General features: G+C 38.3%; 1 protein-coding gene across 1 annotated transcript in view; it reads left to right on the plus strand.

Moving 5' to 3' along the window:
- LOC121370642 (actin-related protein 10-like) overlaps window positions 1-20,223 on the plus strand; it is a 56,076-nt gene that overhangs the window by 14,591 nt on the left and 21,262 nt on the right. Inside the window, exons 4-7 of the mRNA XM_041496010.1 lie at window positions 984-1,092; window positions 9,698-9,805; window positions 15,063-15,130; window positions 18,530-18,582. Coding sequence (XP_041351944.1) covers window positions 984-1,092; window positions 9,698-9,805; window positions 15,063-15,130; window positions 18,530-18,582 — 338 coding nt within the window. The remainder of the gene's footprint in view (window positions 1-983; window positions 1,093-9,697; window positions 9,806-15,062; window positions 15,131-18,529; window positions 18,583-20,223) is intronic.

Here is a 20,223-nt window from a genome sequence, read left to right on the forward strand (position 1 = left end):
CTCCAAACCCTGAGTGAGTGCTCCGCAAGGCTCAATGGGTAGGTGTAAACCACTTGCACCGACCAGTGATCCATAACTGGTTCAACAAAGGCCATGGTTTGTGCTATCCTGCCTGTATTTGACTTGAGTTCTCCTTTAAAGTGTCAGTATGTGTTGGTGGTCCAGGTATGCATCTTTCCAACACATAAGGCTCATATTTGACTTGAGTTCTCCTTTAAAGTGTCAGTATGTGTTGGTGGTCCGGGTATGCATCTTTCCAACACATAAGGCTCATATTTGACTTGAGTTCTCCTTTAAAGTGGCAGTATGTGTTGGTGGTCCGGGTATGCATCTTTCCAACACATAAGGCTCATATTTGACTTGAGTTCTCCTTTAAAGTGTCAGTAATGTGTTGGTGGTCCGGGTCATATTTGACTTGAGTTCTCCTTTAGTTTACTAGTTTTTTTGTTTTTGTTTTATGAACAGTTAAAACTGGACAAGTAAATTTTTCACCATGGCCAATGAATTTTCAAATCCACTGGCCCTATGGCAAGTGAATTAAAAAAATTTTTTTAGAACCCGTGCCTGATTTCCAATTCCCACATTCTGAGTGTACACACTTTAAAAACAAAATATTAGCCTAATTTTTTTTAAACTACAAGCATGACTATTGAAGACTTGTGGGATGTAACGTGGTAGTAGAGTGCTCTCCCCTTGGAGGAGCCATACAGTTATTTGCTATTAATCTCTGCTTTGTAGGATTGTGCATTGAAAAGACCCTTTGCTTCTAATCAGAAAGGAGTGACCTATGTAACAGGATCTTGCTTTCATTCTAATTGATAGTGACCATGCTTAACATCTGACAGCTAATTATAAAACTATGTACTGAAATTTTGTTTCATTCCCATTCAATAGTTTATATGAAATGAAGCTAACATAATTTGGGTTATTTTACACTGACAAGTACTGAAACCAAATACTCTACTGTGATTTATAATTTTCAGACACCTGTTGATAACACCAAAAGACAAACATGTGGTGGTTGTTGAATCACTTTTGTGTCCATCCGATTTCCGAGAAACTCTTGCGAAGGTCCTGTTTCTACACTACAAGGTTTGTTTCAATTAATTACATGTAGATGGGATGAACTAAATCTTGCTTATTACAGTTTCACATCAATGAGTTGAAATATATGTACATGTATGTGTGTGTGTATGTATATACATATATATATGTGTGTGTATATATATATAGATAGATACATGATTTTGTCCCCATCCATTTATTCGGTAAAACATTACTTCTCTTTATATGAAAACAAATATTGTGGATCATGCTTTAGCAAGAACATAAACATTCACAATTTCAATAATAATTATTTCGCCAAAGCTAATAAGTCAAAAACCATATTTTATCAAATTTGTCCACTAAGTTACTGTCCCAAACAGTAAGTCTGCTGTATACACACACTGCTGTATGAATCAAATATACAGATAGTTCTATTTTTCATTCAAAACCATTTTATTTTGGATAGTGTCCAATTTTATAAATGACACAGTTGTTGAAACTATATAAATTATTTAGGATTTACTTTGTATCCCTATTTATTATGTCCACTATGTTATTATTTTATTTTAGACAAGTACAGTCACTGAGAGATACATATGGGATGTTTTTAAATACTCACCAGATGGCATTGCAATCCCTATCAGTAATGAGAAGCATGGTTTTAATCAGATGTAATATATTTTCTTTTCAATATTACCTGTCCTCAAAACAAGTGCATTTCTCCCCCGCGCAAGTGGACTGGTCCAGTCATCCCAACAGATAATGGGATGGCCTAAATCTTCTACAGCATGCTCCCTTGTAGTTCCAGTCATGTGACTATAGTGTCCTTCTTTTTCTCTTCGCTATACTGGTCGGATGTGTTTCTTTTGGCTCTGTTCTTGGAGTCAAACTTGGGTTTTTGTGTGATAACTATTTGTGTATTTGACAGATTCATTTCTGTCATTGTTGTTATGTTTCTCGTTGTACTATTTTGGCGTAAACACTTGTTTTCAAGTGTGTTTTTTCTACCAAAATTGTTGTTACCGGTGAACGTTGTGTGGTCGCCATTTGTAGAGATGGCGGCCCTGTTACCGACTTTGTGTTTTTTATGGTTGTCTTTTAGTTCTCTTTGAACAGAGATAATTATTTACCATGTCGGATACTAGTAATTTCCGAGTTCAACACTCTTGTAACCGTTGTCTTTGTTGTTATGTTTATCGTTGATTTATTTTGGCGTAACCACTTGTTTTTAGTGTGCTTCTACCAAAATTGTTGTTTGCCGGTTAACGTTGTGTGGTCACCATTTGCAAAGATGGCGGCCCTGTTACCGGTTTTGTGTTAATGATTTTATATTATTTCTCTTTGTAGAAATTGTTATTATGTCTGATGTTTGTGCTTCTCGACAAATATCCTGTACTCGTTGCCGGAAGTTTTTGTCTAGAGACGATCCACATGAGCTGTGTCCCTCATGTTGAGTGCCCTGCTCTTCGGAGACTAGATGTGACGCTTGATTTCAGCTGTCAGAGTAGGACTTTGCGGTCTACTTGAAAATGTTGTCAACCAGATCCAAGAAGACTGACTCTACACCGGCGAGATCTATGGCGTCTTCCATAGCCGACTTGATATTTACAGCGATGTTGGTGGTTGCTTCCAGGGTGGATCCTCAACCTGCAGGGGAGGGGTCCGGTTCCGGCTCCCCCTCTTCATGTAAGCGATACCTAGTAAACTCCAGGACCTACGGCTCCATGGAAGTCACCAGTGGCGGCCAGTGGGTTCCAGTAAGTGGGCCGAGAAGGGTATTTCTTCATCAAAACGTCCATCATCTTCGGATTGCCGTTTCTGACCCATCTTCAACGGTGCGGGCGCGAGGGTGCAAGGATCACTGTAGTGGTCAAAGCCAAAGCTTTTCTCCATTGAATCCAGTGGCTCCATCAGTTCCTCCACGACGATTATTGGCGGATGCGGGGTCCACGGTATCCAGATGGGACCATCCATGGTCCGGCTCTCCGGTATCCAGACGGGACCATCCACGGTTCGGGTCTCCATCGGGCCATGACCAGAGTGACCGGGTTGCCTGTTCACGGGTGATGATGTATCGCTTCCTGCGGTGCTGGAAGATCTGGATGCGGTGGACCACCTGTCACTGAGGGACTGTCTGGCTGTCATATATGAGATGCTACCGTCGCTGGCCCATCCACCGGTTCCAGTCAAGAAGGGTCCGGTTCCGATGAATCGCCACAGAGGTTCCACCGGCAGACGTCGTCATATGATCATTGGCTGCCACAGGCCCCCCGGCAGTTTACACGGCTACCATTAACCGACCTGTGCAGATCGCTTCTTCCAGCAAGCAGACGGAGCCCTGTAACAAACTGGAAGATTGCGTCATCAGCTCACCGTTCGGTACCGTCGTCCCGTGATCGATCGAAGTGGTACAGCGTCCAAGGTTCCACCGGCTCCTGCCGGTTCATGTCTCCGTTTGCAGTCAGTACATCGGACCATCCACACCGGTCGGCAGCTGATCCAGCGTTCAGGGTTTACACCGGCTCCTAACGGGACTGTCCACGGTCTGTGTTCCGTTTGCAGTCAGTACATCGGACCATCCACACCGATTGCAGACAGTACATCGGATTGAATTGCCTGTGCCAGGTTACTGAGCGATTTTCCAGATGATGCGTCGGCGCCTTCCGTGATAGAAGATCCGGACACAGTGAACCACATGGCTTTGAGGGACTGTCTCGCTGCTGTGTATGAGATATTTTCGTCACTGCACCATCCACCATCCATGGCACCATTCTAGAAGGTTTCCATTTTGATGACTGATCCGATGTTGCTGTTTCCATGAGTCGGCTTTGTTTGTGGCATTCCCCATTCGTCACAACGAACGTATCCGATCTTCAACCTATCCTTCAACAGTGTGGCGCCGGCCTTGGATGACGCTGTTTCCGGCGGGACCAGACGTCTTCCTAGAACTTACAGATCGGCACGTCCAGTCGATGACTTCAGTTCAGCGTAGGTGTTTGTACATGCTGTCCTATTTGATGTTTTCCTGGCGTCCATAGCTCCTCAGGTGCAGGATGCCAGATGATATGCCTTGTTCCAGCCGTCGCTTCGATGTTGGTCTGCCTTACATCTTTTGTGACGTTGATGTCCACTACGGTTGCACACTATCGTCAACTGGCTTGCCTGAAGCGATCCATTCTTGACTTCAACAAGCCGGACAAATTGGCAGACCTGTGGTCAACATCCAAGCTGTTTGCCATGAAGGGGTTCGACGTTACAAGCGTTGCGGGTTGGTGATGAAGACAGTCTACTGGTCTGGTCACTTATGTTGGGACCCCGTGCATCAGTCCATCTGTTGCTCGAGGAAAGTTCAGTGATATTCGGCAGATCGTTCACTATATCTGGTGGCGATGCAAGACAGTCGCTACTTCCGCTGGTTCCGGAAGTCATCCAGTTGCCATGACGTGGTACGGGATTTTTACCGTTGCGGCTTATCAATTCACTGACGTTCACTGTTGTTACCGCCAGTGTTTCTGACCGATGCTGTCTATACTAGATTGTCTCTGCTGATATCTTGCACCGGATGGTGTGACGGCCGTGGATTTTAGCCGGTTGCTGTTTGTGTTGCTTCACTTCCACGTATATCGGGCATATAGCGTAGTGGGCCTCTACGCTGTCATTGGCTCTTGACTGTTTCACAGGATCACTGTTTCCGATGTCCTGGTTCCTGCATCACTCTATTCATGTTTCATGAAGTATCATTGCAAGAGTGATTTTGACGTCGGCGCAAGATTTGACGCTTATAGGTCGACTCCAGCTTCGCCGTATCCAGTTGTTTCTGAATCCATGCATTCAGTACTATTTGCTGATCCGGTTACCAGTTGCCCTGCAGTTTCTTTGCGGCCATTCCAGGCGACTCATCATCTGTTCGCCGATGCATCACCTCAACGACCAGACATTGTTCTGGTTGTGGTCTCCAGAAGCAGCCGTGCTATATGTCATCCTTCTGGCGTCAACATCAATCGACAGGGCGGCACACTCTAGCAGTCTTCTGCAGCTGACATCTCACCTGTACGACTTGGTGCACGATGTGCCTCTGCAGTTCCGTGCACGACATATTCCATTGGTCTCCAACGTCCTAGCAGACTGTTTATCCCGGCTGTCATCTCCTCAATCAACTGAGTGAATTTTACATCCGGAGGCTTTTCGATGGGTGTGCAAGCGTCTCTGGACACCGAACATCGAACTGTTCACCACGAAGTTCAACCTTCAACTTCGGGTCTATGTGTCGCCAGTTCGAGATCCAGATGCCATCGACCTAGATTCTCTCGCCATCAGCTGGGATCAGATGGGTTCATACGCCTTCCCACTTCCAATCCTGCTGCCCAGGGTGCTACAGTGGTTTCAACAATACTGTTGTCTGCTGCTGCATCCCACATCTCGGCTCTACCATCCGCAACCATGCTTCTGCCGGCTACACGCATGGATCTTATTGCCATAGGTCTGACGAAGCAGGGTTTTTCTTCTCGGTCTACTGCGGCAATTCTGACGGCTCATTGATCATCTCCTACTGCGGCGTACAATGTCTGATGGTTCCTGTGGCTTCAACTCCAGCCTCAGACGGTTCCTGTACCTCGTCTGGCTGATTTCCTGGTGTACCTCCATACATCTCTGTATCTCAAGGGCTCAACGATTGTGGGTTACATCTCGGTCTTCGCTACTGTCCGTGATCCTGCTACTGGTACGAAATTATCTGCTATCCCGAAGATCCATAAGATGATTCATGGGTTTTAATCAGAAAATCAAGTGCATTACTTCATCCTGCGAAGAGGGTCTTGAATCTGGTTTTGAGGTCCTTGACTGTGGTACCCTATGAGCCGATGAAGGAGTCCTCCTTGAAAGCTGTTACTCAGACGACTGTCTTCTTGTTGGGGTTCCCAACGGCTGCTCGTGTTTCTGAACTACATGCCTTGGATGTGGACCTAGTTCGGTTTCACCGAGAATGCAACTCTGTTACCTTGGGGTTCCTCATGAACTTTGTGGTGAAGAATCAGCTTCCTGATCAACCGCCGTGAATGTATGTGGTCCAAGAGTTATCGTCCATCCTGGGTCCGGCTGATACTCGCTCGTTCGCCAATGCCGTTCGAAGTTGTTCCTTTCTTGTCACCAGACGCACTTAACAGTCGTTACCAAGAATACTGTGGCTCCTTGGATTAGATCTACGATTCTGTCGGCGTACCAGACTGCATGTTTGCCTGCACATTCTGCCTCAAACCCGCATGAACTGCATGCACTGGCCGCCACCATGTCTTTGCAAACACTCCTATCCAGCACATACTCACTGGCTGTTTCTGAGCGACGGACTCCATCTTGTCAACTCTTACCTGAGTGACGTCTCCACTGAGGATGTCGAGGGCTTCCATTATCTGGGTCCTGTGGTGGCTGCCCAGACACTGGTGAACACTAGCCGTCCTCGTCGCCGTTGAGGGTTGCTGTTGGATTCTAGGCTGCACACCGAGATGTCCTTCGAATCGACAGCTGAGGATGCTGAGACATTTGTTCTTTGCACCTTTCATGTACTGGTGCCGGAACGTTTGTCTGGATAACATTTTCCTTTGCACACTCTGCATTTGGTATTATGTTTCCTAACTGGACTAACAGGTTTTTGGTGTACTGGTCAGAAAACACTCTGCTGGTAGGTACTGGGTTCAGATCCCAGTCGAAGCATGGGATTTTTAATCCAGATACTGACTCCAAACCCTGAGTGAGTGCTCTGCAAGGCTCAATGGGTTTGTGTAAACCACTTGCACCGACCAGTGATCCATAACTGGTTCAACAAGGGCCATGGTTTGTGCTATCCTGCCTGTGGGAAGTGCAAATAAAAGATCCCTTGCTGCTAATCGGAAAGAGTAGCCCATGTAGTGGCGACAGCGGGTTTTCTCTCAAACTGTGTGGTCCTTAACCATATGTCTGGTGCCATATAACCGTAAAAAAAAAATGTGTTGAGTTCGTCTTTAAATAAAATATTTCTTTCTTTCTTTCTTGTGTATATAACTCCATGGGTCACTGTTGATTTGTCCACTCCTGATCATTCTTGTACCTCAAACTACTACAAATGAAGGATATTTGTGCATCTTTGCATTAAATATATCTGACTGGGTTTTTTTTTACAATTCAGTGTTAAACTAGGCATCATAAGGTTGTACAATGAGACAGCTATAAAAGTGGAGAGCATTCTGCCTCAACGATAAGGACATTTATGGGTATATTTATGAAGATATTCGTCTCCTTCCCAAACCAACAGCTAATGGTAGTTAGCTTCAACAAACTGACACAAGTTATGAGGCCAAGTCTTATAAATGATATAAGCATGTACACATGCATTCATTTAACACATAAAATTTCAAAAGTGTTGAAAAATAAAAACAGAAATAATATATGATTTTGTCAGCTGAAGTAAAATAAAAAAGTGTATTGGCTTGTAATTCAATTTTGTATTTGTTATATTGGTCCATCAGGGTTTCTGCCAGAGGGTAAAACAGGTATGGTGCCATACCCACATATTTGGGTAGATTTTTTTGTTTTTTTTAAATTAACTTTTGACATACTTAATAATTCTTATTACTGTATAATTTTCTTAACCCTAACCCTAAACGTAACCCATTAAACGTATTTATTGTCAATTCTGATTTAATCATTTACATCTGATGATGACCTCACATCAGTAAAATAATTAGTTGTCTGTATTTAGACATATGAACTTATTACTTATTCACCGGCCTTGGTGGCATCGTGGTTAGACCATCGGTCTACAAGCTAGTAGGTACTGGGTTTGGATCCCAGTCGAGGCATGGGATTTTTAATCCAGATACCGACTCCAAACCCTGAGTGAGTGCTCCGCAAGGCTCAGTGGGTAGGTGTAAACCACTTGCACTGACCAGTGATCCATAACTGGTTCAACAAAAGGCCATGGTTTGTGCTATCCTGCCTGTGGGAAACACAAATAAAAGATCCCTTTCAAGCTAATCTGAAAGAGTAGCCCATGAAGTGGCGACAGCAGGTTTCCTCTCAAAATCTGTGTGGTCCGTAACCATATGTCTGACGTCATATAACTGTAAATAAAATGTGTTGAGTGCGTCGTTAAATAAAACTTTTCTTTCTTTTTTCTTTTGTTACTTATTCTTATTACTGTATCAGTCTGTTCTGATCATTAAATATAGATAATCAGAGTTTTAACTGTAAGTCAGTTATTTCATTATAGACCGGCCTCGGTGGCGTCGTGGCAGGCCATCGGTCTACAGGCTGGTAGGTACTGGGTTCGGATCCCAGTCGAGGCATGGGATTTTTAATCCAGATACCGACTCCAAACCCTGAGTGAGTGCTCCGCAAGGCTCAGTGGGTAGGTGTAAACCACTTGCACCGACCAGTGATCCATAACTGGTTCAACAAAAGGCCATGGTTTGTGCTATCCTTCCTGTGGGAAGCGCAAATAAAAGATCCCTTGCTGCCTGTCATAAAAAGAGTAGCCTATGTGGCGACAGCAGGTTTCCTCTAAAAACAGTGTCAGAATGACCATATGTTTGACGTCCAATAGCCGATGATAAGATAAAAAATCAATGTGCTCTAGTGGCGTCGTTAAATAAAACAAACTTTACTTTATTTCATTATAATTTAACTTAGTGGAAGTTAAACCTGGTCTACTATGTTACCGCATGTCCACTAGGTTACTTTCATGAACAAATGTATTTTTAAAAATTAAAATGTATGTTGTTAATGGATATTAGCATATATTTACAAGGGCAGTAAAAGGATGTGCTGGTTGATATATAGTAAAACTACTTCTTGCAACATATAGGAAATATTTACCAAATTATAAATGATAGTTTGTAAGAAAAATATATGATAAGAGAAAACATTTAGGCGATTACATAAGATATAACATTTTGTAACGAAGTTACGTTAATTCATACAAAGGGACCTCTTGTCTAAATTGTAGTACCATATAAAATGTCCCTTGTGTATGTTTAATGCAATGCTTGATATTGCTGTTGTCTATAACTTAGTGGACACTATTTCTTACCTGTGACAGTTTTATAAAACACACATACAAAACTGAAATGGCTATTAGCATGCCAAACCATTATTTCATGTGCAGAAATATATATGCAAATAAAAAATAGACTGAAGTTGTTTAATTTTTAAGAAAAACAAAATCTGAATGTTTCCCCTTTTCTGTGGAATGACATATATGTATGTGTGTGTGTGTGTGTGTGTGTGTGTGTGTGTGTGTGTATGTGTGTGTGTGTGTGTGTGTGTGTGTGTACACATACATACATATATATACATGTATATATATATATAGTCATTAGCTGAGCTATAGTTTATGACTACTGTGTATGGCGGTGTCATGTAGGCAGAAGGTAAAATGTCCATATAAATTTCATGGAATTTAAAAATATTTTATAGTCAAAATAGTATTTATGGGGCATTTAGTTTTAACCTTTTTGTTGACATGACAACCATATTATTTAAGAAAATTAATTAAAATAATTTGATTTAAGGTTGGAAAAGTATTTTTTGTTTTGGTGTCTTTTTAATTCCTTTTATTCAGTTCAAAAGTTATAATGTGCTGGTGTGTTTCAGATATAAGAGTGTTGTTTTTTTCTTCTAGTCTGCATCAGTGCTGTTTGCTCCAAGTCACATGGTGTGTTTAATGTCGGTTGGAACGAACACTGGTCTTGTCATGGATGCTGGCTACAGTGAAACTGTTGTCATACCTGTATCCTTTATTTGGTTGATGACAAATCACCAGCTGTTTTTGCTACACAGCTTTCAGTGGATAATATTTTCCCTAATTGTGTAGCAATATCAATCACGACTTTGTGAGGAAATTCCTTAAGAGACTAAATGTGTCCATAAAGTGTGTATGCCCTGCCAGAGATGGAGAGTTTGGACACACAAAGAGAGATTGGGTGGGGGTTTGCTAATTGAGTACTTACACTCCCCAAAATGTACCAGTGTTACAAATAAGGTCTGTTGAATCCCTTTAAAAATGAAGTTAGTTTAAAAAAAAAAAATCCCATTAACTTAAAGGGATGGATGCTCACGCAAAGCTTTTGGACTGGTATGCATATTTAACAATATATAATGCACATTATTGCTTAAAAGCAACAAGTATAATCATATAGTTATAATTAATAAAATGGTTAAATGTGACAGCTCTTGTTTGAGTTAACTGTCCCTTTAAATTCTGTTAATTCTTTTGCCTTAAATTCAATGGTTTGTAATTTCAGTGTGGAGAACCAAGGTATTGGGGGTCTAACGATATTGGTGGGTCACGATACAGTACATATCCCTCTACTTAGACAATGATACAATACTTATTGGTTGGTCACGATACAGTACATATCCCTCTACTTAGACAATGATACAATACTTATTGGTTGGTCACGATACAGTACATATCCCTTTAGACAATGATACAATACTTATTGGTTGGTCACGATACAGTACATATCCCTTTAGACAATGATACAATACTTATTGGTTGGTCACGATACAGTACATAACCCTCTACTTAGACAATAATACAATACTTACTGGTTGGTCACGATACAGTACATATCCCTCTACTTAGACAATGATACAATACTTACTGGTTGGTCACAATACAGTACATATCCCTCTACTTAGACAATGATACAATACTTATTGGTTGGTACATATCCCTCTACTTAGACAATGATACAATACTTATTGGTTGGTCACGATACAGTACATATCCCTTTAGACAATGATACAATACTTATTGGTTGGTCACGATACAGTACATATCCCTCTACTTAGACAATAATACAATACTTATTGGTTGGTCACGATACAGTACATATCCCTCTACTTAGACAATGATACAATACTTACTGGTTGGTCACAATACAGTACATATCCCTCTACTTAGACAATGATACAATACTTATTGGTTGGTCACAATACAGTACATATCCCTCTACTTAGACAATGATACAATACTTATTGGTTGGTCACGATACAGTACATATCCCTTTAGACAATGATACAATACTTAATGGTTGGTCACGATACAGTACATATCCCTCTACTTAGACGATGATACAATACTTATTGGTTGGTCACGATACAGTACATATCCCTCTACTTAGACAATGATACAATACTTATTGGTTGGTCACGATACAGTACATATCCCTCTACTTAGACAATGATACAATACTTACTGACACTGACTCTAATAGGCAGTATAAAATATTTTGGCAATTACAGGACTTTACCCATTAAATTACATATCACTTACAACATCTAGCATAAGTGATTAATTTGAGCAAATCCGATATGTTTCAGGTTGTCTTGATGTTTGTAGTAGCTCAAATAGGGGATAACTGCATTGTATGTTATATTTTACCATTTGTGGATGTTAATGCTGGCTTAACAGAAAATAACTGTTAATAATCGTTTTACTCAATTTACGAGTTTTATTGGCGACATGAAGGGGAGACAGTAAAACCGTATTTACGACTAAAACAACAACATTAACGTCTACAAATGGTCAAATACAACAGTTAACCCCCTTCTAATTCATTAAATCCATTCAAAAACATTTTTATGTGTAAACGAAAACATATTTTATTGTTTTATTAATGACAATGTCAACCATTTCACTTACTCTGAATACTTATCATGACAACTGGTTGTCAGTAACGATGATTCTTAGTTAACATTATTAGTTCCCTGCTGGTCCAACCAGAGGGAACTATACAGGTAGGTTTCATCTCTGTCCTTCTGTCTGTCTGTCCGTCCGCCCGTCCATCTGTCCCACCTATTGTTTACCAGATGGGGTTTTTCATAATTCTTTGAGATATTAAGCTGAGATTTTGTATAGCTTTAACATGTATTGTTATAGATCACGTTTGACTTTCATGGCAATTTACCCCTTTTTAACAGAGTTTATGGCCCCTAAACTTAGGAGATTTGTTTTCTGAACTTTTTATTCAATGCCTGGGCTGAAATTTTTCAGAGAGTTATGGCATCTGAACTTAGGAAATACAAATATTTTTTAGACCTGAACATGTATTGCTTTAATAAGAATGCTTGTTTACTTTGGAATTCCTGTCACACACGTGATGCTACACATATGTTTAAAAAAAACCATTTACGTCATAAAATTTTGAGGAACATTCATTTTGCTTCAGAAAGGATTCATGGTAACATTTTAAAAGTAAGTGCCTCCAACTAAACAGCTAGAAGTAGCTTATGAATATGTAAATAGGCTCTTGGGGAATCCCCCAAATTTCCAACACATTCATGGATTTGATTAGCCAATCGATTTCTCGTTATATGCAGATTAACTTAGAACATTTATTTTATGAAATACAGAAAAGGTACATCAGTCTTTGGCTTTTGAAAAACCATGGCGAGTGAAAAATCGACACCACAAAATGCTTAGGCGAGTGAAAAATCGCACATCAAAATGCTAAGGCGAGTGAAACCAAGCATTATTAATTTATGAAGTAATTGGTACATGTAAATGTAAAGACCTATGTTGCAAAAATGAACCAATAAACCAATAATGTTTTCTTTGAATTTTATGTTGTTTGGTTCATTAATGTAGTCCAACTTCTTTTTCCTTTCAGGAATGGAGTTATTCATAAATTTCAGGAGCAGTGCTATAGAAATATAATTATGACATACACTGATATAAAAAATTTGATGTTTTAATTACATTATGTACTGTTCAGATATTTTGATGTAGTGCACGTGGCATTAAGTCAATACTTTTCTTAACGTGCACAGCGAGTTGCTTCTCTCTACTTAGCAAATTTAAAATGGCGGGGGTATGTTTTAAGATTATCGTTGAAGATTTATTTTGTTAATAATGATGCAAGTACTTAATCAGGTTTTTGTGAGTACTGTAGGTTATACATTTTTAGTTTGTGTGTCCATTTGTTGCTCTATTTCCATTGAGAAATGATTGAAACATGGTGCCACAAGTTTTGAACACATATAGATATGTAACAAGATCCGGATGTAGAAAGCACTACACTTTCTACATCCTTCTGGACTAATTTTGATTGCACACAATTATAGATACCTTTTTAGTGTTGGATGGTTTGATGAACATGCAGCTAAACGTGTAGGAATCAACTTGTCTTGAATTTCATTATTATTTATAACGAACATAATTAAGATAGTTGGGATGAGAAAAACCCACTGGTTCTGAGGTGGTTCAGTTAGAACTACAACCCAAGCATCTTAGGTGTGCACTACCGACTGAATTAGATCCCTCATATTATTATTTTAAATTTTTAAATAACTCGTTAAACGTGGGCCTACAATTATCTCAAGTGATAGTGATGGTTGGGGCACTGACATTCACGTGGCAATTTTAATTCAACAATTTATGCAACCAGTCTCCCTTCCTCTACATTTTGGAACTCATCATTTGACCTAGCACTACCTGTTACGAACGGCTCTGACATCTGTCAAGTCAGCGTTACGTTATTGATCAAGAACAGTCTCAATGTTGTTAATAAAGAATATACAAACTCCGATAAAATCTGTCATTACAAAGGATTTTATTACAGATGTGGGATGCCATTATAAAGATATCTAAAAAAAAAAAAAACCCCAATAATTTTAAACACCATCATGAATGGTAACAAGTTGTCAAGTAGACCAGCGTGTGCATGTAGCCAGAGTTCCAAGAGTAAAAATAATCTGACCCCGATCACTGAGTACCGTGCATCAAATCATGTTCCACTCACATGGTCTGTGAATTTCTAACATACATATTGAAACAAACAACAATTAAATAGTTGGCTATGATTACTGTTACTATAGTTTGTACATATGTACATATATAGATAACAGATGTACATTCATTAACCTCTGGCTGAAATACAAATATTCAAATGAAGTTTTATTTGATTTTTTTTAAAGATGAAAAAAGAAAAATAATAGACTTAAAAAAATTAATATATATATATTTTTTTTTTTTAAACGAGACCTAAGCCTATTCTTACATACCTATTATTTCTTTTCCTTCTTTTTATTATTCTGTCTACTGTTGAATTATCTTTTTAAAGAAAATAGAAAGTTACACTCTTGCAACTTTTGGGACCTCACGTAAGCTTTGTAGGCTAACAGTTATGAACCAACCGAGACAATATATTTTACTGACTTCACTGACAGAAGCCACTATTTAATTCAATTCTACTTTTTCTTTCATAACTATATGAACAGTATAAATGAGTTAGCCTTATCAGACATTTTGATCTATTACCTTACAAAAGTGGACTGTTTCTAATTAATAATAAATTAAATAGGCAAAGGAGTTCTGATCGGATTAGTACATCTTCGAAGATGTCTGTCAAACTAGTGTTTTCACACCCACACACCTTAAAAGACAATGTCTGGTACATACCTCGGGCATTAATGTCAGTGACTTTAATATTGTTTAAGACATTGGTGTATGTATCGTATCATATTGTGGATCTCATGTCGCGATACGATACTGTATCATTAACTAATACTTTAGATATTGGTGTATGTATTTTATCATTATTGTATCGTGGACCTCGTATCGCAATATGATACTGTGTCAGTGACGTTAATATTGTTTAAGACATTGGTGTATATATCGTATCGTAGACCTCATATCGTGACATGATACTGTATCAGTGACTTTATTATTGTTTAAGACATTGGTGTATGTATTATATCATATCGTATTGTGGGCCTCATATTGTGATCGCCATATCATTACCCCTTTATATTTATATGTATTTTGGTGGAGAGGGTAGTGATTAAATGTACAAACAGCATACTTGGGTGTGTGGTTGTAAGACATCCTAGATGTTTAGCTTACTGTTTTGATGAACGCTAATAGTTTTATTCTTTTGATTTTTATAAAATATTACTCAAAAATAGGCTACAGAAGAAAAATAGTAGGGAAAATGGAATTAGCAATATCTTGTGATTGCAGAATATTTCCTTAATATAAGGTCTATGATGGGATTCCTATTCTAAAAGCATGGCAAGCAGTTCCACTTGCAGGAAAGGCAATTCATAGGTAAGTTGACAACTAATAATTAACCAAGTAGTAAACTTAAATTATGTTTCATTGGTCAGTAACCCATATAAATTAATTTAAATACAGATAATTTTTATGTTAATATAATAAATAATATAAAGAAACTACACAAGTAAATAGAGTTGTAATAATCACCAACTGGGCTCACTCTAGCTTTTTAAAAACATTTGCCAACTTGGCTAAAAGTTCTAAACAGATTTAGCCAAATTTCAAATGTTTTAGCCAGAATGATCGCAAAAAAAATACTGAATGCTATTATTTAAAAGGAAATGAAAGTTACATATGTCATTTTTCAGGTGTGAATAACAAGAAATTATTTGGGGGAACCACAGAAAGTCCGTGCAAATAAAATTGGTTGAACGTTGTTTTTGGCCCTCCTACTTTTCCCCACAACTTTTTTTTAATATGCGTACGAGATGCCCACCCCCACTCCCTATAAAAATGGAAGCTCATACACCTATGAATACAGTTGATATTATATAAATTTATGTTTATGTTGGGTTTTTGTTTTTTGTGGGGGTTTTTTAAATTATTATTATATTAAAAAAAAATATATACCTGTAGGTATAAACTAACATTTAATAGGTGATATTTGCCAAATACATGTAGTATAAATAAAATTAATTTAAAAGAAAATCATGTACATGTATATTTACATAATGGAATACATAAAAAAAGAATAAAAAGGGATACATTTTAACTCCTGTATATGTATATAAAGTATGAGTATTTACTACTTTGTCCAGAAAATTAATAACAAATGACACCGTTGGTGCATTTGACAGCTTGAATTAGCACATGTTTAGACTAAACTGTTAATAACGTCGTTGCTGATTGGATGAATTTAACCTCTACTGGCTGTAAAGTCCGAACCACATTGTTAGCTACAATAAATTACTCTGCTACCTTTAATTACCGGTAGATTTTCCTCACATTTTGTCCAGACAGAAATCGTTAAAAAATATTACAGTAACAAAGATTACACATAAAAGATGGTCACCTATATCGACTTCGATAAGATCTCCTAGGACAAAAACATGCAATTGTTTGCTGGCTGCCATTTCATATCATCGCTTATTAATAAAATGCTGGGGGGGGGGGGGGGGTGTTGCATATTTCCTGTCAAATAAGATACAAGGAAACAATAACGTTATAAAAATGGCAATATGCAAATCTGTACAGCGGTTCTTATTGAGCTGATGTAACAGTGCGAAATCGGTTTATCGTTGCAGCACTTTACTATATATCAACATACTGATACTATATCAGTGTAATATTTAGCTGCCATGCATCAATAAATAATAAAATAAAATTTTAATTTGCTCAATGAAAACACACTTTTATCATATTTGCAATCTTTGACTATAGCCATTCCAAAATTTAGTAACCTGAAGATAAGAAATGGTGTCTACTATTTGTGTGACCACTAACTTTTGCTATTTTCATTCGCACTTACCTAGCCATTAGTCATCTTTTATTAATATTAGTTGTTCATTCTTCTTTTTATAACAAAAATTTTTTTTATACAAACAGCGATAGTGGTCAGGTTAAACGCAACAATTACATCTTGGTGATAAATTGAATGTACACCGACTTTATGAAATCAAAACTTGATTATCGTAGCACACCTGTTCTCGAGAAAATGTTTCAGAAAATTGTGTAAAAAGCCCAGAGAAAAAGGTCTTCAATTTATGTTAGGACTATGTTCAGTGATGGCGAAAAACACAAACATGTGGTTGAAGTCAGACCTGAGCTCGCTGTAAACATGACCATGTGTGTGAAAAATAAAATTGGAAAAAAGTGATTAATTTTGACAAACAAGTCATGTCGGTCGGGTTTGTAGAAAAATTGACTTGAGTTTCTTTATCCCCAGATGTTAGATTTCATTTTTACCAGTTTGGCGACATAGGAACTATTTTGTTTGCCAGATGATATTTCCATTAGCCCATGGCGAATTGGCAATCAACTGGCGTGATCCTAGACTAATATATGTGTATCTAGTAAGAATGTGACATGTATCATAAGAAGAGTATCAGCAGAATAAAATGACATTTTGCTTATTATATAGCTGCCATCTTGACATAATATGTATAGTACACTATACAAACATACCTGCTGTTTTAATTAACTCATGCTTTCGATATCAAGTTATGTTGTCATCTGCCTTGATGTGACAAGCGGGTCCTCTGCCATGTTTTGTAATACATAGTAAGCTCCATCGTCTAGTACTAGATAAGCTGCTTGATATTCAAGCTGACAACTGGTTCAAATCCCGTCAAAGCTGGCTCACTCTTTCGTTCATCTTTCTCATCTATTACCCTCTGCCTATCATTCTCATTATCTTAATATAAAAAAACTTTCCAGTTCTCCCATGATTTCAAACTGTTTGAACCTTGTTCTGTCGGTTTCCTCTGATTTAGTCTTCTGTGGTGTCTACACCATGACCTACCTGTCTCAACTCCCTCCATGGGTGCAGTGTCTCTGTACTTCTCTTCACCCACCTGGCATCCTTGCCCTCTGCCGCTTAAAAAGCTGGTCTCACCCACAGGAGTAAGTAAAGGCCACTGGTAGTAAGGGGTATAGTAGGGGTTACAAGTAACCAAGGATGGGAAATGGCAGGTGTGTAGTACAGATGGCCATAAAAGACATTCACCTGTTGTGGTTGGAGAGACCAGGAATAACGATGTGGAAGTAGACAGTGAAAAAAATTGAAAGAGATTGAAAACTGCCAGATCGGCTAGAAATAAGATAGAATTCAAAGGAGAAAAAGGAAAGGGGCAGTGGGATTTAAAAATTTTTTTTTTATAATACTTTGTTATGGACACCAGTAGAAGTAGCATCCATCTTCCATTTGATCATTTTTATGTAACCTCTAGAGATTAACAATGGCATCTAAAGGATATGGAAGAATGGCATGCTATGGCAAGAAAAGTAATGTGGATAATCCATTCCAAATTATTAAATAATTAAAATATTCTTAAGATTGCAACTTTAATAAAATGAAGTTAATATCAAATATATGTACATAAAAAATGGGGATTTTTTATGAATTGTGAAAAGTTTGATATCTTTAAAAAAAAAAGAAAAAAAAAAGTTAATTTGATATAAGTCAGGATTCTAGTTTGTCAAATCTACAAAACATGTATACTGATTTTTATTTTGTAATTGAATAATTAAATAACTGAAATATATTTAGTTTTGCTTTTTGTAAATTTGTAAATTAATTAATAGTTACAACAAATGTAGGGTCGGTTTTTATGAGTTTGATGGGCTACGTGAAATAATACTTTAAAACGTTGGCCCAGTTTGTAATGATATTGTATTCATATTAAAGATACATTGTATAACCATAATATTTACGTATTGCATTCGTTTCAGTGAAATTGAATCTAAGTTGAAGGAGTATGGAACAGTGGAAATTTCCCTGGCTGGTATGTTGTCACGATCAATGTAGCTCAGTGGTAGAATACTCACCTGAGGTGTGAAAAGTTGTAAAATCGATCACTCTTGATCACATTTTCCCACATTCCAACCAATTCTATCTTTGGGTAAATGCCCATAGAAGATCCCTTGCTGCTTTTTGGAAGGAGTAGCCTGTGTTTTGAAATAACCCAATGTTAGGTACCAAATAGTCATATTTTAAATAATGCTGAACAAAGATTCCTTTCCATTCCTCTCAAATTGTATAAAAAAAAACCCGTGAATTCTGCTGTCTGAATAATAGATTTGACTGAAGAGCATGATACAGTTCAAGCATAGAACATGTTATCAACCCCTTTTAGTAGGCCCCTTCCAGACAGTGTTTCTCAACAGAAATATCAAAGATAGAACATCAGTTAGCAACTCCTTTTAGTATGCCCATTCCTGACAGTGCTTCTCAACAGGAATATTAAAGGCCATTGTATGTATATCAAAGACTGCTGTATGTAGGCCTTATCAATGAATGAATGAATGAATGTTTAACGACACCCCAGCACAAAAATACACATCGGCTGTTGGGTATCGTAAAAGGTAAGTAGGCTGTATAAAAAAGTGGTTGTATGTAATGATCTGTTAATGGAAAGTTACACATGGAAGATCCTTTGCTTCTCTTCCCTTATACTGTAAACAATATGTCACAAATGTTAATCTTTATATCATTGTTTGGAATTTACAAGAAAGGTGAAATGTGTGCACGATACCATTCACAATTATCAACATTTTCATGAAACTACAAAGCATACACTTTATTGCTACCTCTGTCCTCTTCCAAAACTTGTCACTTTTACAAGTGCTATTTTCAACTTTATGGTGTATGGTGACATTACACCCATCAAACGCTCAAGAAAATGTTGATAATTGTGTATGACACTGAATATACTTGGGAAAACGGCATAGATGTTTTTCTCTTCGGTATAAGCAGGTTTATTCAGGAAAATCATTCATTCTGCATACAAAATTACCTCCCTTGTTAATTAGTGTTTGTATTTTCATACTGTTTTCTTCAAATTAGTTTCAAAACATGTGGCACTGATACATAGAAAATAATGGCTTCAAAATGCTTTATTCTGTGATGGTTACAGTAACTATTGGATTTGAGCAAGATAAAGCCCTTATCGTGAGACAGTCAGGTCAGGTCAGGTCATAGGGTTTTACGTGCACATTCAGAACAAGCTGTTGTAGCGCACGCCTGTGCCTATGACAGGAAAGGTGGGGGGGGGGGGGGGGGGCAAGGAGGGACCGCCTACGCTGGCAGGTGCAAGGGAGCACCAGCAGCCCAATTGAATCGGTAGCAGGCGGGAGGGTGGTGGTGGTGCTATGGAATTTGAATGGAGCGGTTAATGCCAAAGAGAAAAGGTGCACATTTTTGTTGAGGAAATTTGGCGCAATTTTGAACGGTCGGTCGAAAGGTAAATGTGCGAGCTAGTATAGGTTTTGAATCGAGAATAGCTCGTTAGTGGGTCGAGAGTAGCTCGTTAATTATAGACCTTCATGATGCTGGTTGTCTCCCTAGGTTGTCCGTAGGGTCCTTATAAGGACCTGACCTCTTTTGGTTATGGCATGACAACCCAGAGGAGACTCGTGCAATTGTG

The sequence above is a fragment of the Gigantopelta aegis genome, chromosome 4 (assembly GCF_016097555.1).
Source record: "Gigantopelta aegis isolate Gae_Host chromosome 4, Gae_host_genome, whole genome shotgun sequence".
NCBI lineage: Eukaryota > Metazoa > Mollusca > Gastropoda > Neomphalida > Peltospiridae > Gigantopelta > Gigantopelta aegis.